This window comes from Aotus nancymaae, unplaced genomic scaffold, assembly GCF_030222135.1.
Source record: "Aotus nancymaae isolate 86718 unplaced genomic scaffold, 86718_ANA_hifiasm-v0.15.2.pri h1tg000040l, whole genome shotgun sequence".
NCBI classification, from domain to species: Eukaryota; Metazoa; Chordata; class Mammalia; order Primates; family Aotidae; genus Aotus; species Aotus nancymaae.
In genome coordinates this window covers 25,304,074-25,327,933 of record NW_026988454.1, presented here as the reverse complement: position 1 = coordinate 25,327,933, position 23,860 = coordinate 25,304,074, and the positions used below count along the sequence as shown (strand labels likewise).

At 37.7% G+C, this 23,860-nt stretch overlaps 1 protein-coding gene across 9 annotated transcripts in view; it reads left to right on the top strand.

The window, feature by feature from the left end:
- Nucleotides 1-23,642, top strand: part of ADGRG6 (adhesion G protein-coupled receptor G6) — a 140,714-nt gene extending 117,072 nt beyond the window's left edge. For 6 of the 9 annotated variants that reach the window (XM_012474508.2, XM_012474509.2, XM_012474513.2 and 3 more), the window contains 3 exons: nt 11,431-11,532; nt 12,199-12,351; nt 17,274-23,642. In XM_012474508.2, the coding sequence (XP_012329931.2) occupies nt 11,431-11,532; nt 12,199-12,351; nt 17,274-17,452 (434 nt within the window). In that variant the 3' untranslated portion in view covers nt 17,453-23,642. Of the gene's footprint in view, nt 1-11,430; nt 11,533-12,198; nt 12,352-14,880; nt 14,927-17,273 lie in introns of all 9 variants that reach the window. The other 3 variants (XM_064360623.1, XM_064360624.1, XM_064360625.1) reach the window with 1 other exon arrangement.
- Nucleotides 23,643-23,860: the final 218 nt, after the last annotated feature.

Genomic DNA, 23,860 nt, shown 5'->3' with positions numbered 1-23,860 from the left:
CAAAAATTGGAAAATGAGTATGTAGCATATAAATATATCTTTATTGGGATCTAGCTCTATAAAATGAGTATTCCTCTATTTAATCTCTTCTATAATATACAACATAAAAGTGCCTAAATAAATATTGACAAAAGTATCCATTAACATGAGAAATTCCATGGTTTTATATTTCAGGATTGTACATAAAAGGCACATTGATCTGCCAGCCCAACCTTGGTTTTACTTTTAGAATTTCCTGGCAGTTTCAATAACCTTCAACAGCTACAGTTGTCTGTTCAGCTCTGTTTCCATTAATGAGAATTAGGATGTTTTATTTTCCCCAGCATGGGTCCCCTGTCAGGAGGGAAAAATGTAAACCATCATCAACTCAGTGTTCTTCATAAATCACTGACTTTTAAGACTGATTTTAAATAATGTAATTTCAGAACAGATTTCAGCACATTTAATTATATTAAACACCTCCCAAAAAGAAAATTTAAATTAAAAGGCAGTGATACAGAGCGCATGAATCTCTACCAACAATTGCTTATTGCCCAGGCTTGTGCCAAAACCTCTTAGGATGCTATGGAAATTCACTTAATGGTTTTTATTGGTGACTCATTTCAGAATCTTCCAAGAGAGGCTTTGTTGTCAGAAGTATATGTTTTATTAAAAGAAGCATGTTGAATTTAGACAACTTAAAGAAATGATTCAGTGAATGCAAAAGGAGGTCAGATAGTATGGAGGCAAACTACATTATGTCTAATTTTTTCTCTTTTTGGTATTTGTCATTCCACCAAAAATCTTGGCGTGGTCCCTCTGCCTCATGGAACTTATATTCTAGTAGGGCAGGTAGGTTAATTAAACATATTGCTATATAAAAATTATCTTGTGATGTTGAGGATGTGTTACCAAAAGCATGATTTCTAAGCTGAAATCAGAAGTATCGATAGGAATTGACTAGATGAAAGATGGGAGTAAGAGTAGGAAGAATAATATTTGAGATACTGGGCATTTCATGTGCAAAAAATTTGCTATAGTTGGTGATTACAGTGTATGTTCAATGTATTAAAAGAAAATCATATATCCTGAGAACAATGAAAGGGCAGGATAGTGGCAAAGCAGAGAGGCACAACAGAGAGGCAAGGACTAGACCAGAAGGCTCTGTATTTGATTTTTATAAACACAATAGGAAGTCTTTGTGGAGTGATATGATTGGATGTGCACTGTAAAGCTGGACATAAGGTACTGAATGGATTAGAGTTGCCCAGTAGTGTCTGTAGGGAGAGCAGGTAGGAGACTCTCACGTGGTTGGGGAAAAGGTGGTCTAATATTTTAGACTGTGGTGGGGATGGAAGAGCTAGAGAGATATGCACAGAGCCAAGGGAAATTTAGGAAGCCTACTGCTACAAAATACTCATCATTGATTTGCTCATTAAAGTAAACTTATTTTTCTAGAATGATTAGAGTAAGGAGTCTTGTTGTTAATACAATATTATAGTTAATGGATGCTTATCATTGTAACATTTAATAATGGCTAAAGCTTTAGAATGCAAAGCAACATTCTGAAAGCTAAAACTATGTTAAACACATTTTAGTCCCTCTTAGATTTAGCTTGCAGGGGAGCATCTTAAAATCAGCAATGTCACTGTGTACTGTTATGGAGGCGGGATGTGTTGGAGCAAGTGTTTGAGCTGGGTCTACTGTGGTGTCAGGGCATGTATTAGTTCATTTTCACTCTGCTGATGAACACATACCTGAGACTGGGCAATTTACAAAAGAAAGAGGTTTAACTGGACTCACAGTTCCACATGGCTGGGGAAACCTCACAATCATGGTGGGAAGCAAGGAGGAACAAATCACATCTTAAGTAGATGGCAGTAGGCAAAGAGAGTGTGCAGAAAAGCTCCAATTTTTAAAGTCATCAGATCTTGTGAAATTCATTCACTATCACAAGAACAGCCCAGGAAAGACCTGCTCCCATAATTCAATCACCTCCCACCAGGTTCCTCCCATGATGCATCGGAATTGTGGGAGTTATAATTCAAGATGAAATTTGGGTGGGGACACAGCCAAACCATATTATTCCACCCTGGACCCTCCCATATCTCATGTCCTCACATTTGAAAACCAATCATGCCTTCCCAACAGTCCCCCAAAGTCTTAACTCATTTCACCATTAATTCAAAAGTCCACAGTCCATCATCTCATCTGAGATAAGGCAAGTCCCTTCTGCCTGTGAGCCTATAAAATTAAAATCAAGTTAGTTACTCCCTAGATACAGTGGGGGATACAGGCATTGAGTAAATACTGCCGTTCTAATGGGAGAAATTGGCCAAAACAAAGGGGCTACAGACCCCATCCAAGACCAAAATACAGCAGGGCAGTCAAATCCTAAGGTTCCAAAATGATCTCCTTTTACTCCATGTCTTGCATCTGGGTCACACTGATGCAAGAGGTGGATTCCCTGGTCTTGGGCAGCTCCATCCTTGTGGCTTTGCAGGGTATAACCTCCCTTGCATCTGCTTTCATGGGTTGTCATTGAGTGTCTACGGCTTTTCCAGGCACACAGTGCAGGCTGTTGGTGGATCTACCATTCTGGGATCTGGAAGATGGTGGCCCTCTTCTCACAGCTCCACTAGGCAGTGCCCCATATGGATTCTGTGGGACTCTGACCCGACATTTCTCTTCTGCACTGCCCTAGCAGACATTCTCCATGAGGGGCCCACCTCTGCAGCAAGTTTTGTCTGGACATCCAGGCATTTCCATACATCTTCTGAAATCTAGGCAGAGGTTCCCAAACCTCAGTTATTGACTTCTGCAAACCCACAGGCTCAACACCACCTGGAAGCTGCCAAGGCTTGGCGCTTCCACCCTCTGAAGCAATAGTCCAAGCTATACCTTGTACCCTTTAAGTTGTGGCTAGAGCAGCTGAGACACAGGGCACCAAGTCCCTAGATTGTACACAGCATGGGGACCCTGAGCCTGGTCCACGAAATCACTTTTTCCTCCTAGGCCTCCAGGCCTGTGATGGAAGGGGCTGCCTGGAGACATTTTCACTGTTGTCTTGATAGTTAACATTTGGCTTCTCATTACTTATGCAAATTTCTGCAGCCAGCTTGAATTTCTCCTGGGATTACCTTTTCTATAACATTGTCAGGCTGCAAATTTTCCAAACTTTTATGCTCTGTTTCCCTTTTAAAACTGAATGCCTTTAACAGCACACAAGTTACCTCTTGAATGTTTTGCTGCCTAGAAATTTCTTCTGCCAGATTAAATCATCTCTCTCAAGTTCAAAGTTCCACAGATCTCTAGGGCAGGGGCAAAATGCCACCAGCCTCTTTGCTAAAACATAACAAGAGTCACCTTTGTTCCAGTTCCCAGCAAGTTTCTCATCTCCATCTGAGACCACCTAAGCCTGGACCTTCTTGTCAATATCACTATAACATTTTTGTCAAAGCCATTCAGTAAGTCTCTAGGAAGCTCCAAACTTTCCCACATTTTCCTGTCTTCTTCTGAGCCCTCCAAACTGTTCCAATCTCTGCCTGTTACCCAGTTCCAAAGTTGCTTCCACATTTTTGGGCAGCACCACATTTCTGGTACCAATTTACTCTATTAGTCTATTTTCATACTGCTGATAAACACATACCTGAGACTGGGCAATTTACAAAAGAAAGAGGTTTAATTGGATTTCCAGTTCCACATGGCTAAGGAAGTCCCACAATCATGGCAGAGGGCAAGAAGGAGCAAGTCACATCTTATGTGATGACAGCAGGTAAAGAGAGAGCTTCTACAGAAAAACTCCCATTTTTAAAATCATCAGATCTTGTGAGACTCATTCGCTATCATGAGAACAGCCCAGGAAATGCCTGCCCCCATAATTCAATCACCTCCCACCAGGTTCCTCCCACGATGTGTGGGAATTGTGGGAGTTACAATTCAAGAGGAGATTTGGGTGGGGACACAGAGCCAAACCATGTCACCTACTTCATTTGATTAAGTTACTCAGTAAACATTTTGTTGAAATTTTTTTCCTGCCAAAATTAAAAAAATAAATGTACCTTCTCTTAATATGGTTGAGTTACACATCTATCTGCTTTTGCTATTTTCGCTGCTTTCCAGGATGAAACTGGCATATCACTATATTACAATTTTTAATATTTTCTTTAGAATACAAGCAGAAAATTTTATGGTATGCAAATTGTTATGCAGCAGAGAATAGTCTACTTCCATTTAAAACAGAGCTGTCACTAACTATACATTAAATGAGTGCAGGATAAGTTAATCTCTTACCCTTATTCAGCATAAGTAATTTAGAGAAATGCAGATTATTATTATTATTCTATTGGTAAACTAAGAAAATTAAGTCAAAGTATGAGGTGAAATATGCTAAATGTCAGTGAAGTCTCCCTTGCCACTGGAGGCTGAGGTTAGGAACCTCATGAAAGTTGAGCTATTACATAATCACATGCACAATACACATATTGAATTGGTGCCAAGGTAAAGATATGACCCACCAATTCAACCCCTCACAAGTGAAACATCAGTTTGGCTGAGACATTACACACTGCAAGGAAATAAATTACTCACCCTTTGGCAGGGCATTTTGTGCCACAGAAAAATAATTTTCTAAAGGGCACCTTGGTTGTATGAAAGGAGGATTTAAGAAGTTTCGAGAGACAGCCATAAACCCTTGAAGATCCCCAGCCCCATAGCCAGCTGACTGTGTCTGTGTGACAACTGAAAAGAGGAGCTGTTTAAAGATTTGGACACAGGCTACTAAGGAGCTCAGAGATCATCTAGACCAATTTGGTCAAAAATCAGTGGTACTTAGAGTATGTGGCCACTTCTGCTCAAATATCTGCTATAACTAATTCTTGACCGATTTTTTTCATCAAAACTCCAGAACTGATCAGGTGCAGTGGCTCATGCCTGTAATACCAGTGCTTTGGGAGACCTAGGATGGAGGGTTTCTTGAGGCCAGGAGTTCAAGACTAGCCTGGGCAACCTGGTAATACCCCATCTTTACAAAAATGAAAATAGAAAAATTAGGTGTGGAGGTGTGCTTGTATTCCTAGCTACTTAGGAGGCTGAGGCAAGAGGATTGTTTGAGCCTAGAAGTTCAAGGTTACAGTGAGCTATGGCCATGCTACTATACTCCAGCCTGGGTGACAGAGTGAGATCCTGTCTCAGGGAAAAAAAGAAAATGAAAACAAAAAACTTCCAGAGTATGTTATGCTCATGACCTGATTAAGACACTGGTCATTACTACCCACTCTAATGCTATCTCACATTCCTGAAGTTATCTATATCTGCAGTCTTCCCTTTAACTGTATTTCTGGATATTTATTATCCAGGGGAAGAAAAAGTCAACTTAGAATATTCATCCAGTTTATTGATGATAATTCTGCTGAAAGTGTCAGTGATCTTTAGTTGTTAAAGAACTCTAAGAGATGAGGACCCAAGGTTGTCTGTTTCCCCCCTCTCTACCTAGATGCTGCTTCAAAGGGACTTTTTAGAGCAGTAAGTAAATGACAGTGTGTGTTGCCTCGAGTTTTACTGTATAGTCTCTAAAGAAACTGTATCTAGCAATTCTTTAACTGTTGATAACCAAGAAGATATGAGAACATCCCTTTGGCTACTCATTTTACATTTGCCCTAGAAAGCCATGGATCATTGCCTCAAACAAGTGAAAGGAATGAATTCTATGTGGGAGCCAAATTTCTAGCCTAAATATCTAAGTGTATCTTTTCCCCCTTTAATAGTTAAATAGCTCTAACAAGACCAAGGTTAAACACAAGCCCATATAATCTACAGTGAATGTAATGCCAATACTTAGAAGTAGGTTTATTATTATTTTTCAAACATGCTACTTGAATGTGTTCTCTGGTAGATGAAAGGATTAGATATCAAAAGTTAAATTCACTACTTGAGATTTTTCAGAATGTTTCTCATTCCGACTTTAGAAAACCTTCTTGGCTATTTATTTGCCATCTTCCTTCACTGTATTTTCTGAATCAGCCTTGGCCCATAAGAGTCTTTCTCTAGGAGTATTTGACAAGTTGGCATTTAATACATTTTCTGTCCTAACATCTCCCATAAGCCCACTTTCAGCAATTGTGTGTTGCTTGCAACACCCTTTTGCCATTACAATTAAAAATATTATTTTAAATGACAAAATTGAAAATTTTACTGAGAATTAAAACATTTTCAATTCATAATTATAGTTTTTTTTTTTAAGGTAAGCATATACCTCTGGTTAGTGAAAGATAGAAGTGAAGACAGGGTTAAGGGTGGGTTGAGAGTTTAGGGGTCTGATTAGAAATCTACTCATTTAACAAGTGTGAAGCTTTTTTTCTTACTGTTCTAGCATGGAATGGATTCTTCAAATAAAGAATCAAGGCAGTTATCAAGCTAAGGAAACTAATTCTAAGGAACTTTGACTTGGATTCTCCAAAGTGGTAGTTTTCCAGGCTAAAACGTACCAAAAAAGTCTATCATGAGCTTCCTTTTGTGATATATGAAGGTTTCTTGAAACTGGCCCTAGCTTTTCAGGATAATGTAAAAGCTTTACCTCTGCATTCAATCTTTTGGGCTATTTTAGCTTCCACCTTTTATGGGCAGTGTTAAATAGAGCTTCAGGTACTATGAAGAGTAAAACTTGATTGTTCTGGTCCCAGTCACATCTTAATACTCTTTCCAGAAGGCTAGAAGAGCATATTCTTCCTAGGTGGTATGAAGATTAGCAAAGGGAAAAAAAGGATGGAAAGAAAGCAGAGGCTGGGTGCAGTGGCTCACACCTGTAATCCCAGCACTCGGGGAGGCCGAGGTGGGTGCACCACGAGCTCAGGAGTTTGAGACCAGCCTGGCAAATACAGTGAAACCCCATCTCTACTAAAAATACAAAAATTAGCTGGGCATGGTGGTGCACACCTGTAATCCCAGCTACTCAGGAGACTAAGGCAAGAGAATTGCTTGAACACAGGAGGCAGAGATTGCAGTGAACTAAACCACGCCATTGCACTCCAGCCTGGGCAACAGAGTGACTGTTTCCCCCCGACCCCAAAAAAAGAAACAAAGAAGGAAACAGAGACTGGAATGAGAAGTGAAACAGATTTTCTTGGTTGTCAATGTAGAACTATATTAAAGTTTGTGATTTTAGTTTTGCTTCTGACACCAAGATCTATAATTTTTTTCTAATGTTCTCAAAACACCAGACACAACCTCTGAATTTTTTTTTCCAGGATGTATAACATACAGAGAAACTACTAAGTTTTACAAAGGAATAGTAGTATATTAAGGGAAGTAACATTCAGCAATTTCTACTTCTACCCGCAACTATTAATCATTTGCTCAATGTGAGGCCCTATAATCATGTCTGGATTAATGCCTAGGAACAAAAGACCTTCATTTAAGTTTATAATCCCCTCCGGCCCTAAAATGTGACTGTGTTAAACAATTGTTTAAGAATACACAGTTACCTATATTTCTAGCTGTATGACAAAAATACCTCCAAGAAAAAATTCTGGAAATCTGACCCCGTTAAAGGAAAATGACTAAGCTGAGACACTGTGGACTTCCTCCTCTAGTCTGCAACCTCCTTCATCTGTAGCCTCTATTGACCTTAACTCAGGCTTCCTTCAATCCACTCTACTCTGTAACTGCCACCTCCGTCTTTGAAACTTAAAAGGATCTAGTAACCAATTCTAATTATGTATACACTTTTGTTTATTCAAAGTGCTTGTTGAAAGGATTGACTGTATTGGCAACCTGGTTAGGGAATGTGGTAGGTATGGAAAGGCTTGAAAAGCAATGAGATTTAGTCATGTAGAGTGTAAGGATGAAATCCTAACCGAATGATATCCACTCCCTACTTCCTGGGAAGGAGGATCAGCCTGCAGAGCCTGCTCTGAGGGATTCTGAGTATGGAGGAAAAATCTTTCCTTACTCTGAGACTTGTCATGCCCTAGCATAGTCCAGGCCAGTGTGTAGCTGGCGCCCTCTCCAACTTTTCCTCCCCAGCGTGGAGCACAGGGACTTTCAGGAGGTGCTTGTTTGCTTTCTAAATAATTGAAATTTATACATCATATTTATTAGAGCTTTTCTTTTGTTAAATTAGAACTTCCCAGACCGTCACAGTGGCTCATGCCTGTGCTTTGGGAGGCTGAGGCAGGAGAATCGTTTGAGGCCAGGCATTCTAAACAAGCCTGAGCAACATAGTGAGACCCCCATCTCTGCAAAACATTAGTTAGGTGTGGTGGCACGTGCCTATTGTCCTAGCTACATGAGAAGCTGAGGCAGGAGGATTGGTTGAACCCAGGAGTTCAAGGCTGCAGTGAGCTACAGTTGCACCACTGTCCAGCCTGGGCAACACAGCAAGACCCAGTCTCTTAAGAAAAAAAAAAAGGAACTTCTCTACCCTATCTGATATAACATTTCGAATAAATAGATCACTAGGATTTATTTCCTTTACAAATTACTTCACTACCAATTAAGTATTAGTAATAAATTATATAGTAATAACATATGTATGTGAATATGTATATAACCATATATTAATATCAAATGACATAGTAATATAAATACAATGCAGTGTTACTTAGGTGATTGCATGCCTTATTTATACCTCTCAGAGATCAACATATTTGAATTTCCCAGAAATTTTTGTATGAGCTGATCATCCATTTGAAATCAATGACCAAAAGTAGTCAGTACTTTCACAGTGACATTTTTCTGCAAGTCAAAATATGTAATGATTCTTTAGTAATTTAAATAGGAATTTATAGACAGCACCTGTTAAGTATCAGGGCTTGTGCTCAGGGCTCGCTAATCACCAAACAACAAGCTGCTAAACCCAAAGTAGAATCAACCTAGAGTCATTTTACTGTGATCACGACCCATCATGTAGAAATTAAGCAAGCTCCTTTTCTATATTAACATTTGTAATTTATTCTGAAAATTAAGGGCCACTTTGAATCTTTATACTGAAAAAAAAAAATGTAAGCATAACCTTAGACATATTTTGCAAATTTAAACATATCTAAAAAGAGTACTATTAAGACTTTTTTCCACTTTTTCCATTGTACAAGCTACAATGTAGTTTTCTTAATGAATACTCCATATTCAAGAGGAACATATAACTTTTAATGGTCCCTTAAAAGGAGTGTCATAAGTTTTGTGCCATTCCATACTAGACCCTTTGCCCCATGAATACAAGGATTGTCTACCTTGTTCACGTTTGAATCTCCAACTCCTAAAACTCAGTGCCTCATGCTTAGCAGTGCTTAATAAATAGTCACTGAATCAGTTACCCTTCCTGGAAACTTCCCTCACTGCCCTACTGAACTTAAGGTTCAGTTCAAGCCCTAGATCCCCTAAAACCCCCTCACTTATATAGATATACTGCTTAGTATTTTACGGGGACACAATCTCAGCAACTTACTTGCATGCTTTTCAGAAACTTTTCCCTTAAATGTATTTTCATTTCACTCCTATTACCTCTTAATTTGACTGTTCACTCCTATTTTTAACCTCCCCATCTCCAAACACATTTTTAACACATTAGCGTGTACATGTAAGCATTCAATTAACTCATATAGACTACATGATTGATTGATCTTGTTTACCATTCATTCCATCAATAAACATTTGTCAAGTTCCTACTTAGTTCTTGGAACAGCCAGCACAGTATTGAATACACAAGTATCCCTGTTCTCTTGGAGCTTATTATCTGCTAGTAAGAGACAATCAAGCAAAGGAATAAATGAATAAATGAGGAATACAAGAATGTTAGGTACTGAGGAGTGCTGTGAAACAAATAGGTATGTGAAAGGGAGTGACTAAATGTTAAAATTAAAAAATAAATAACAATTGATGAAGGCCTCTTTGAGGAGTTGACAGTTGGTCTGAGACCTGAACGATAGGTAGGAACGTGTTATGGAAAGACCTGGAAGAAGAGTGTTCAGCATGGTATTGGGCTGGAATGAACTGGACACATTGAGAAATAAAAGGATGTGTGTGTGGTTTGGGGGTCATGATTGCAAGGACTTCTTTTCAGAACACCTGGGATGTGAGATGCTGCCAATTGGAAATACTGCCCAGTGAAGATGTCCTATGAGCAGTGTGTGTTGGGATCCTGGTTTGGAGGTAGAGGAGAGAAAGGAACAGAACCAATATAAAAATCAGTATGTGGTGCTTATATTTTAGAAGTGTTAGTACCCAAAGTGACAGTGTAACCGTAGAAGAGATGAACATTACAAGTCATAGGCATGTAAACCTTTATAGAGTAAAGCAGAAGAATCTACTAAAGAGACCAAGAAGGAATCTACAGCAAATTAGGAAGAAAAGTGATAGAAAATGACCTTGAGAATGAAGGGCCATTTGTGTTGAGTGCTGCTGAAAGGTCTAGTAAAGTGGTCATGGGAAACTCAGCAACAAGGGAGTTGCCACCATTCTTAATAAGAGCAGTCGTTGTGGGGTCATGGATGTGGATAGCAATCTGTTTGGAGTGGGCAGAGAAGAGAAGGTGTTGGAAAAAGCTGAGACAGCAAAAGTTAACCATTTCAAGAAGTTTTATTGGGAAAGGGAATAAAGAGGTTGAAACTGAAAGAAAACTGGAGGTTAAGGGAGGAATTTTTTGTTTGTTGTTTAAAAGTGTTTTAACAGTACATTTGTAAGTTAATGGCAATAACCAAGTATAGCTGAATAGAGAGAAAGAGTGATGACACCTCAACAAGAGGGTTAAAATGCAGAAGCAAATGCTATGAAAAGTTAAAAGGGATTGGCTTCTAAGACACAAATGACACAGTTAGATTTTGATAGGCACAAAGTGACTATAAATATGAAGACTATTTCTCATTATGGAAATATTTCTGTGTTAAAAACTTGGAAAGCTAAAGTAGGCCAGGTGGAGCCACATGATTTTGATGATTTGGGGCCATATTTCACCGGCAAAAATACCACTCTTCTATGGCCCAAGCTAATATACTATGAGTATAACTACAATATACATACGTAAAATAGCTCAGAATACACAAATTGAAACAGATGATGAGCTTATGTGTGTTTTCCATTTTCTCTTTGGTTAAAATATATATGGAAAGTATAATAATAATTTTAGGACAAATATATGGGAAATATTAAATACTTCTAAAATTGAATGTTGCTTATTTCAGCTTGGTTTTTAGGTGAAATCATAATGAATGCTGAGCGGAACAGGCAAAGACAGAATCAGATCCCAGTGGTTATTCTAGTTTTATCAGAGCCTTTGTGTTCTCTTCTAAAGGATTAAAGTGTCTGCTACATACTGCAAGATTCATTTCCTTAAGATCTTTGTTTCTTAGTGATTTAGATGTAAAAAATTTAAAATTAAAATGAATCCGTGTATTTTATAAGATTTCTCTTTAAAGATGTGTCAGTTGGCATAAATATTTATATTTTCTTTTGTCACAGGCTTATTTATATTCATCTTCCACTGTGCTATGAAGGAGAATGTTCAGAAACAGTGGCGGCGGCATCTCTGCTGTGGTAGATTTCGGTTAGCAGATAATTCAGGTAAAGGGTTGTTTAAATTTTACATCTAAAAGTAGATGGGAAAATTTGTCATTCTGTCTTCCATTGTCAGAGCAACCCAGTCCCAACGGGAGCAATCTGTTGAAGTGGAGCATGTGAAGATGCCTAGTTGGAGTTGTAGAACATGAGGACTGGAAGAGATCTGAGAACTTTAGGTCCAACCCTTCTATTCTGCAGAGGGGAAGCATGAATTCCATACAAGTTATATGAGTAGCCCAAGGTTTGATGTCTAATTTAACAACCCAGATACCGAGTTTCCACCACACCAGACTCACCTTTCCACATTTTGTAGGTCCCCAATTACATTATTAGACAAAGAGATTTTTCTCAGTATATATATATTAAAAAAAACCTGAAAAAAAACACACTTTGTCTTTTTTTTTCCTTTATCTTTCTTTTTCTTTTTACCATCAGTGGTTACTTCTCACTCTTAGGATATTGAAAATGAGATTTTAAACAGTACATATACAAACTCAAAGTAAGAAATTTTTAGTTTCTTCTTGTTTACATGTCAGTCTCTTCTCTTAGCCATTGCCAGCATATCAGAAAATCAGATGCTCCAGATAAAAAATGCAGTGATGATTTTTCAGAGCAGAACATATTCCCTGTAAAGCAGATTGATAGAAGAATGATGTCACTTTTTTACAGATTGGAGTAAGACAGCTACCAATATCATCAAGAAAAGTTCTGATAATCTAGGAAAATCTTTGTCTTCAAGCTCCATTGGTTCCAACTCAACCTATCTTACGTCCAAATCTAAATCCAGCTCTACCACCTATTTCAAAAGGAATAGCCACACAGGTGAGTCTAAAGATGTCCTTGAGTTTAGTTCTCATCACATTTTCATTGCAAAAATTGGCATATCATGAAGATTGATGGATCACAGTGCCTGAGAGGGTGCATCTTTTAGATTTATGAAAATAAAAATCTGTTCAAAGACATTATCCAACAGTTTTATGAATATTTCATCCTTTTAAAAATTTTGTAACTCAAACTCTAGCTATATAATCATAATATTATTCACTCTGTATATTATTGTAACTTCATCATTTGATTTCAAAACTTAGTTTTCTTTAAATAATGGAATTTTGTTTAAAAAGTTACATCTTTATTTTTAAAATTAAAAATTGAATTACAGATTATTTTAGCAGACTATGATAGTTACTGGACAAGTTGTCATGAGAACAGGAAGAAACAATATGTAGGACATATATTTTATTTAAGACCTAATTCCTTAACCATTGCAAATGTTATTAACAACTGCTCTTTAAATCACTGATTACATATGAAAGAACATAATATTTGGAAAGTGATACAGGGCTATAAGAAACATTGTCTTTCTTAATACCCTGCCGTTTCATGGTATTTGCAATTACTGCACATTCTGACACTGAACGTTTATGTAAAAAGTCCTGACGACACCATGGAAGTAAAGAATATTTTAAGCCAGGTAACATGCCTGGAGTCCCAACTGCTCTGGCAGCTGAGATGGGAGGATTGCTTGCACCTTGGAGTTCCGGCTGCGTGGGTTATGATTATGCCACTGCACCACAGCCTGGGCAACATAGCAAGACCCCATCTAGGAAAAAGAGTAATATATTGCAGCACTCGATAATGAATGATGTGAAAATGTGTAAACTTTTAATACTTTCAAAGGGAAATAATAGAATTGCTACTTTTAAATACTAATTAAACCCCTGGCATACAGCTGTCAACATTTAAAACAGAGCACTTTCCTCATTAAAGATAATTCTAAAAGGATAATGGAAATAACTTTTTAATTTTTAATTTGTTCAGCTATTAAACACGAGCAAAAGTGAATGGCACAGAGAAGAGTAATACTTGGCTTTTTGCAGATAGGGAGTAAGGTGTGTGATGTGTCTGTAATTATTCATATTGCAAATAGTTGAATTACAGATGACCCTCCTGTACATTTGAATCCTTATATATGTCCCCATTTGTACCATCTTCTATGTCTTGCCACTGGAGTGACCATTGCCTGGGATTCATGATAGTACTATGGAAAAAGTCTTCGTAGTTAGAGAGTTTGTTAATTCCAAAATTAATTAAGTATCCAAGAACTTGGAGCAACTTAGGACTGCAGTTCTTAAAGCATCTTAGAGTCTAGGACATTTTAGGGGGAATTGAATGAAGGCTGTTGATTCTCTTCCAGAAAAAGGTACAGATTTTGAATCATCTTCACAATTTTGCATAAAATTAAGAAGTCTGTGCCCTTCTGCCTAAGAATACCTGTGTAATGAAATTGATGACAGGTGTATAGTCTAAGATAGATGATTCTACTTATTTGGTGGTTCTATGGCACAAAGCATCTTTTGCTTATAACGAATTATTTTTTTTCACTTTATTGAACCAAACTTAAAATTTGATACTCATTTTGCCTCCCCTTCTAAAATACAAATAATTAATGCAGCATCAGTCAGTCATAAATAAATAGGAATTAGACCAATTGAATGCTTTCTTCTTAAACTGAAAATAGCTGGCTTGAAGAAATGCCACTCTTAAAAGAGGAAAGATGGTAAAAGGCAGATAATTTGGAACATGAGACATTTTGGAAATATTAAAGAAAGAAAGGGCTGTAGGATTTAGGGGAAAACTGACTAGAAGATAAAAGAGGATATGCAGAAATGGAGGTCCAAAGGCAGACTTTACTATTTTAAAGTATTGTGAGTTCTTTGTTTTGTTTTATTTTATTTTATTTTAATTTTGAGACAGGGTCTCACTCTGTTTACCAGGCTGGAGTGCAGTGGCACACTCATGGTAGAGGCCCATTGCAGCCTCTACCTCCTGGGTTCAAGCAATCCTCCCACCTTAGCCTCCCAAGTAGCTGGGACTACAGGTGTGCACCACCATACCTGTCTAATTTTGGTATTTTTGTAGAAATGGGGTTTCATGATCTTGTCCGGGCTAGCCTCAAACTCCTGGGCTCAAGCAATTTGCCTGCCTCAAGCCTCCCAAAGTGCTTGGATTACAGGTGTGAGCCACCACACTCAGCCTTTTGTTTTGTTTTTTTAAAGAATGCATTAATGTTCTTGTTTCCCTTAACAAAAAAAAAAAAATGGGCTAAATGGGTTCTTGTCAACTAGGATGAGAATATAGTTAGTCATATGTTATTACTTCAATTCTATAATAAATTCTGGTTTACAGTCAACTGACATCACATAGGCTTTGGCTATCCAGCCAGTGGTCAGTGGAACAGTTAGCATCCTGGGGATCACTCAGAGTATGCAAAAAGTCACTGCATATCATCATGGATATCTAGTTGGTTCATTTCTTGGAATTGATCTAGATATTCATATGTTTATGGTATAGATAATGTCTCCTAAGAGCATTCCTTCAACAAAAGTGGATCATTCAGGTAAACTTTCATTACTTTTTTGAATGCATGAATTTTTTGCAAGGTAATTAAGAGAATATGTGCATGGATTAAGCTAAGATTCTTGCTGCATCATCAAAATGGCTTGTTCTTTTCAGCTAGCACAATGACATTCCTGCATTGAGCTGGAATTTCTGAAATTTTGAATGATAGTGTGTGTTGTGCTGGCTCTTCTCTGCATGGGTTGTCTGCTAGCTGCTCCTTCTAGGAAATGTACCATGGTCTGGAGTCAGTGGATCACACATCATGTAAAATAATAACAAAAAGCAGTACTTGAGAAAAGATTTGTTGTAGAAGGACATGAGATGCTTTATTTTTCCACTGCTCTTATGGATTGCTGGATATGTCATGGTACATTCATAGAAGTCATGTAAGTGAAATTGTCAATTCCAAGCCTGCTTTGTGAAGATTGTTTTCTGCTTGAAATTTCAGCATAGGTCAAATAATAGTTCATATCCCTAGCCCCTGGTTTTCAGACTTGTAACTATAATCAAAGTCTTTATTAACCATAATGTAATATCTAACCAGAAGACTGGGAATAGCATATATAAAAATATAACCCTCATTCAGAATTTTACTTTATTAAACTGTGAAGACCCATTAAATTGGATCACATTATTGAAAAGAAGCTGTTCATAATCTCTAAAAGTACATGCCACTGGAAGTTACAAAGGAAGCAGAGTGAATATATCCTTGACATCTCTCTGAGGATATGTGGTTTTCTAAAAACACCAAGCACAAATTATTCAGTATTGATAAATAAGTCAATAGAAAAATCCCCACCAGAAAACCAATGGCTAGTGAATATATGAACTGAAAGGAAGCTCAGAATCAATCAGCTTGCTGAGAGCCTAATGGGGAGGGGCCTTTTGTCATGACTCCTTGAGCCTTTTCCTCGCCAACATTGGAAAATGCTTCAGTTGTTCCACCATGCTTCAGTTTGCCCTTTCTCTCCATGAACCATCTATTCTCTCTTGCATCCTTTAGTATGGGTTGAGCATCCCATTTCCCTTTTCAGCCCTTATTTTATTTAGTGTCTGCTTCAACACAAGATAACAGTCGAGCAATTTGAATAGTTTCCAAAGACAACAGATATCATGATGGTGATGACTTTTGCCAATTATTGATGGATTTTAAATGTTTTGTCACATACTGAGTCCAACATATTCAAACTGTAAAATGCCTTGAAGTGAAGATTCCAATTTTGGAGCCATGATTTCTAAAAGCTTTTTAGGATAGAGTTTTTGCCTTTTCCACAATGTATAGAGAAGATACATAGGAAACTGAATACTTTATCAAAGTTCATATCTTATTTATCAGTGTATTTGGAGAAGGAGGTACTTCTTTCTAAAGTGTATTTGGAGAAGGAGGTACTTAAAAGATATTTGTAGGATACATGAAGACAACTGTATATGTTTACAGATAATAGAGCTTAAGTGAGTTTCAGAGCATTATCTTAGCCAGTTTTACAAAGTTTTTGTGTACAGGGAAATAACATTTAGATATATAATACTGAAAATTTTATTAAAAAACTATTTAGCAGTCCTTTATTACTATCAGTTGTTCTAATATTAGTGTCGTTAGCAATAGCATCACTCTGAAACTATAATTCATACAAATAAATATTTTTTATTAAAATCTTTCTGATAATAGCTTTGAATGCTATAATTAAGAGAATAATTCATAAAAAGTGCCCTTTTTGCTATATTCCAATTGTTTATCCAAGTAAAAACCATGGAAAAACATGTTCAAGGTAGCCTTTCACATTTATTTTCATTTGCTTTTATTCTCCAAAATCCTTTAATTTTATAAAATTTTTATTGTGAAAAGTACCAAACATTTAAAACGTAGAGAGGATACTATTAGGAATCCCCTAGTTCCCATCAACTTACAGCCAGTTATACACCCCACCCATTTTTCCCTTCCTATATTATTTGAAAACATATCTTAGATATCATATCATTTCTTCCACAAGTATTTCAGCACATTTTAATTCCTTTATTATGCAGTCTTGTATATAGTGCATATATTTTTGAAGTGGTTTTCCAATTATTTTTTCATTGGCTCTGCCATATTCAAGAATATTTCTTATAGTAAGCCACAGTACAAATTACTAGAAGGCAAGTTGACATTCAGTGATTATCAAGAGTGTACTTAGAAGAAAATAAACATGGAAGTTTAAAGTTGCCTATTACCTAATCTAAGAAATAATTGGAGCTTTATTTTCTTTTGTTCTTCTTTAATGTGCAAAACAGAGTGTACAGTATAGTGGCCTGTAGGCATCTCACCAGCTCATCTTGAACCTAATTTCTTGTATCATTTCTTGCAGACAATACTTCCATGGACAAGTCCTTGTCAAAACTGGCCCATGCTGATGGAGAACAAACATCAATCATCCCTGTCCATCAGGTCATTGATAAGGTCAAGGGTTATTGCAATGCTCATTCAGATAACTTCTATAAAAATATTATCATGTCAGACACCTTCAGCCACAGCACTAAGTTTTAATGTCTTTAATGTAAGAAAAAGAATCAGTCTGCAGAAATGTGAAGATTTGCAATCAGTGAAAGCTGCAATTATCAATGTAAATGTGCTGTTACCTAGATAACTGCATATATATGAGAAATGTATTTTGTTAAGAAGGCTTTTATGAAATTCAGAATTTTTCTTTTTAATATATTTATTCCATGGAAGAGTTGTCATCATCACTAAAACTTCAGTACTGAGAGCAACGGGACTCAGTAGCCCAGAAACTATGATTTTCTAAATATGTAATTGAATCAGAATAATCATAATGCAAGGGAAACATTAAAATAGAGGCAAGGGAGAAGCCACACTGAGGACAGACCTTAGATAGAGCTCATTTTACTCCACCTAATATTTGCATCGGGATGTACCCATTTTCTGCATCTTCTTTCTCAACAATAAAAAATGTAACTATTTTGGATGCCCACAAATTCCATTCCAGTGTTTCTTTCTGTAAATGCAGTATCATGTTCTCATTTGCAGTGACATTTCAACCACAGGCAGAAAAGACTGTTTACTGCTTGACCCAAAGATTAAAAAGGATTTTTTTTTTTTTTTGAGACGGAGTCTTGCTCTGTCTCCAGGCTGGAGTGCAGTGGCGCAATCTCGGCTCACTGCAACCTCCGCCTCCTGGGTTCAAGCAATTCTTCCGCCTCAGCCTCCTGAGTAGCTAGGACTACAGGTGCATGCCACCACACCTGGCTAATTTTTTTTGTATTTTTAGTAGAGATGGGGTTTCATCATGGTGAGGATGGTCTCGATCTCTTGACCTCATGATCCGCCCGCCTTTGCCTCCCAAAGTGAAAAAGGATTTTTTTAATTTTATTTTAAATATTACACTTTCAGAACCATAACATGCTTAAGAAAGTTTTTCCAAAATATTGACCTAGATGAGGCTATATACATTTCTAATATTTTACTTATTCTATTCAAGGCATAAGGCCAAAGCATTAAGTATAGTTTAATCCAATACATTCGAGTTAAGTTTAGTATCGATGGTCCATCAATGTGGACCTCCCAGGAGTTGTTTAAGAATGAATCCATTACACCTTTACTTTTGGCTCTCTACTGTATATTAAGCCCATAGGCTTGTGGGAGGAAGGAGAATTTCCATTAGCCATGCTGTATGCAGTGGAATTTTCCTATTAGGAGACACACAATTGAGACTCTCTGGTTCTGTCCTTGCTTTAGAGACTTTAAGATATTTCCTATTGCACAAATGAAAACCTCTTATTTCCTCTATTGAGAGTTTTGTTCCAAGGAATATGAAGTGAGACACATGGTGACTTATAATGATCCAAATAATTTATAAACAGCTGGGTCTGCAGTAGCTAGTCTAAATATTGCTTGTGTGTCAGTCCTCTGATTATAGTATGTAAGAGCCTGAGGAGGTCTGGCAAGATAGTTGGTGTATTATTTATGGATCAGACTGCTGCATAGAAGCCATGCATACTATTATTCAACTTGCCTAACTCTTAGACTATTCTGAGTAATGCCTGCTTGCTAATGAATGTGTAGGAGACCACATTGTAATTGTTCTTAGGTGATGGAGTCCTATGCAGTTTCTTAGAAATCAGTCTCAGTGCATGCTGTGCTTTTTCACGTTTGCTCTGAGTTATCTGGGAAGTATCAGGTTCTGGGAGGCAACGGCGGAAGTGATAAGAAAAGGAGACATTCTGGTGTGTACCTAGGCAACAATCTTGCATGTTCTTCACATGTACCCCAAAACCTAAAATGCAATTTTAAAAAAAGGAGACATTCTGTCAAAGCCAGTCTGCTTAAAGGCAAAGTCTAGAACCTGGAACCTAGAGGGCTTTTTCTCTGCACAAAAACAGTTTGCAGTATGAGACATGGGAGAGCTTTTAGGCTACACGGCAACCCAAGGGACCTCTCACCTTTTGCTGAGCTTCAATCATGAAGCTATTTGCCTGGCTCCAGCAGATGATGAGATAATGAGGCAGTGGGTTTTTTATTACTGTTCCATTTTGCAACATCCTGCAACACCATCCTGGGAGACATGAGCATTACCCAGCTTGGCTTTCACAGGGGAAGGTTGTATTCAGTAGAAAAGAATCGTAAATCTAAGGTCACTGAGATTCACTACAGTAGAGCCACATCCTTTTCAATAGGCATATATTAACAGACTGCTTATTTTGGCAGAGGTTATATATGGATGAAAATTAATCTAAGTCATTGAACATTCATATACATTTCCCCCCAAACCTTAGACATTTGTGGTAGATTTCAACTAATTAGATTAGTCAGATTTCTTCCCAACGTGCTTATTTGGTCAATAGCAATTAAGATATACCTTCAAAAATGGCTTTGCTTTTGATTTCCACTGATATTCATATGGCTTCAGAAAACTATTTTTTTTCAAATTTGACACTTTAGAAATTTCCAATAACCAGATGAGAAAAAATTGAGAAATTGCTCAAGGGAAACATTTGTAAATGGATTTGAAAGATTGAGCCAAATTCTATCATCAGTTCTAAGCATTCAGTTCTCATCTCCATTTAGGCCCCATCAGAACAGAGAGGGTCAGGAATTTAGCTGGGGAGCCTGAATTTAGTTCAACCTCCCTTTGAGGATAGCATCAATTCAGACTCTCTTTCCCTTATGTTTTCTTTTCTTTTTCTCTCTTTTTAAACTACATTGTGTTAGAGTCGTAGTCTAGGATCCTGAAATATTTTCCATTCTTGTTACCATTCACTTGCTTTGTAAAGATTTTGTCTATTGTTGGCATAGATTCTTTTGTACATATTTATTTATTTGTGTTTATACATGTCAATTGGTTTCCTATCTTAGCTTGATATTGCCTAGCTTTGTTGTTTTAATTAACTTTCTATTAGAGAGACTGTATATATTTTTTCTAAATACTTTGTGAAATCACTTTTTGGTAGCAATATCTTTGAATATGATGAATAAAAGTGACTGTGAGTGCAAATAGAATTAGCAGTAAGAAGCTACTCTAGCTAATTTGCCATTTTACTTAAATGGAAAATGTTTTTCAAATAAATACTTATGTTGTTCATGTTCCAAGTTATTCAATTTCTTTATGAGTGAATGTTTTTCCTTCTGACTCCTTAATAGGAAAAGATTATTTGACAGCTGGAAAATAACCTGCCACCAATTACGCTAGTGACATAGGGCTACTTTGCCAAAACACTTGGAATGAGTATGTTACAGAGATCCAGTTCACTAGGGATTAATACATTTTGACGTTCTTAGAATTTCTTAGGATGACTGATGCAAAGCCAAGCTCTATAGCAGATTAAAAGTAATGCAGATTTCTTTTGGGGAATGTCTTCTGCATCCTCAAAAGGGAACTGAGTCAGTAACCTGTAGAAGATAGGACCTGGGATATTTTTCTCACATATATAGTTGCTATTTTGATGGTGAGAGGCTTAGCAAATGATACATTTTAGCCAGCTCCACTTACTTGATGAGAACAGAACCCCCCCACTTCCTTTTACTGTGGTTATTTAGGATAACTTTTTTCTGCAGTGAGCCAAAGGCCAATTTTTCTTACTGCCCTACTCAGCAAAGTGTATGCCCAGTGCAAAGTTGTGAGGTGTTTTGATGGTCACTGCTAAACCAGGTCTTCCGAGCCAATGTTCACAACTTCTGGCCAAGCCATGTTAAGAAAATAGACAAGCAGTTGCTTAAGGCTCATGTACAGTCATTTATGTGCAGGTTACTTCAGAAAGCTGGAGGGATAGAATTGGGAAACAAATGGAAAACATTTATTTGCTTTGCAGGCTGACCTGTGTTGGTAATATTTTTGAAATCTGGAGGAATTGGGCTTTATAAATGCAGTGTTTTGGAAGCACTTCTCTATTTCCAGTTGAATAACGTTCCATTTCTCGCATATAAAAACATTAAATATCTCTCTCCCTCCTCCCCACCAACCTCCTTTTCTCACTTCTCCCCTCTTTTCCTTTCTCTCTCCCTTTTTCCAACTCTCCTTCCATCTTCATTTCAGGGAAGAATAATTCGTGTTAACAGTTCTTTTTTGGCTTCCCTAGAGAAAAAGAAGAATAAACGTGAAATTTTCAAGTGTTTGCATTTATATTCTATATAGCCTGTTCCACAAAAAAAGTAAAAAAAGGATGCTTGGTTACCATAGGTAGCTCCAGCCTAAATTCAGTAATATGAACCCATGACCAGGCATGGTGGCTAATGCCTGTAATCCCAGCACTTTGGGAGGCCAAGGCAGGTGGAGGTCAGGAGTTCAAGACCAGCCTGGCCAAAAAAGATGGTGCAACCCTGTCTCTACTAAAAAAACAGACATTAGGCAGGCATGTTGGTGCATGCCTGTAGTCCCAGCTACTTGGGAGACTGAGGCAGTCAAATTGTTTGAGCCTGGGAGGTGGAGGTTACAGTGAGCAATTGTGCCACTGCACTGCAGCCTGGGTGACAGAGTAAGACTCCATCTCAAAACAGAACAAAAAACAAAAATTTATAAGTATGTTTGGATTCCAGGTGTTTATTTCCTATCTCATGTAATTTTCACCACAGTTCTATGACACGTTGTTACTTCACTCTTCCATTTGGGGAAACAGGTGATTAAAAATAGTAAGTAACCTACCTGGAACCAGTGACCACAGAGACAGTAAGAGCGGGACTTGAGTCTAAATTCGTCTGACTCTGTTCATTCTTCTATGTCAGCTTCCTTAGCTGCCTCCTTCAAAGAACCTACAACCTGGTGAAGGAAGGGAATCCAAGGCCAGGATAAATGCCCTGATATTCATTTATCAGAAGCTTCTGGAGCTTCAGACAAAAGCTCTGGACTAGCAAACCCATAGCGATGATTTGGTCTTTCAAGTTCTGGTAGATTCTGATCGGCCTCTCCTGAGGGTAAGGAAAGATTCTAGACAAGGAGATTGGAACGTCCAAAGAAATGGGTAGAAATGAGTTGCAGCTGACTTGATTGCAAGGCGTGGAAAGGGGTTGCAGAGGGATGACAGCCATTGTGTGAAGAGCCCAAGTGGCTGGCTAGAGAGGTTTTAGCTTATCAGCAGACACAAGAAAGGCATAAAAGGCTTCTGGACAATGAAGGAACCCAATGCTAGCTGGGCTTGAGGACCATGACTGTGGTGGGAGCATCGGAATGAAGAGGGGCTGAACTTGGAGAGAACAGTGAGGAGCATTTTGAAAAAGTCAACAGAGCAACAAGGCAATTTGAGGAATGGTGTCTGGGGGCGGGGGTCACAGGTCTCAGAAGTGGCAATGCTGTCAGAAGGCTTTCAAAGCGGCAGCCAGCCCATGCGTTGGTAGCAGCTAGCTTGCCATACTCAGAACAGCAGGGAACACCTTGGTTGTTTCCAGATGGGGTGGGGTTAGAAGGCCCTGTGAAAGAAGCAAGTCTTCAAGAGAAAAAGAAGGTGCTTATGTCAAAAAATGTGAAAAGGTGGAGAAGAGAGGATAAATTATTTAAAAATATATAAACATAAAGGCAAGTGTCTTATGAAGTTTAATTTGTTCACTTGTTTTATGGAATACAATATTCAAAGGTAAAATGGAAAGCATCAGAAGAGAGCGAATGGTTGGTAAGGCAGGCCAGCCTCACCTCCTAGAGGTAAAGGGAGAATGGATGAGAAACAGAAGAGGCCTATCTTCTTCTGAGATCGAAAAACAGGCTGTTAGATAAGACAAAGGTGCAGATATTGGGGAAAGCTTGTTGAGTTTCCTGATTTTTGTCGGTAAAATAATTAGAGGTTCATTTCACCTGCTGGATATTGCAAGATAGATGGTATTAGGATGGGGACCTGGGTACAATTTAAAGGATTTGGAACAACCTCCCAGGGAATGCAAATCCCTGGCAAAATTAGATTAAATAAGCAAATAATGTTTTCCCTTAGGGTGGCTTTTACAAGGATAGTCCCCAAATAGTTTTATTAAAATATTTTAATTACCTTGTTTTGAAAAACTAATTTGTTTCAGGGTCATAACTAAACAGTTAATATTCTAAAGTCTCAAACCTTATTGGTCAAGGATGTATTTTAGTCACTTGTAAATAAATGGATGATGAATAATTTCAGATGTACTGTAAATCTTTAAATCTTTTAAATTGCATGTTCTATTTGGCTTGACATGTTTTCATTCTGAATGACTGAAAATGATTTTTATAAATTCAGATGTCAATTAGAATAAAATAGTTGATATTCTCTCTCTTTTTTTGATTTTTTGTTTTTGTTTTTGTTTTTTTTTTCTTTTCTTTTTTGATACACAGTCTCACTCTGTCACCTAGGTTAGAGTACATGGCACAATATGGCTCACTGTGGCCTCAACCTCCCAAGCTCATGCAGTCCTCCCACCTCAGCCTGCTGAGTAGCTGAGACTACAGGCATGTGCCACCTGTAGTGGAATATTTTGTGTAGAGGAGTC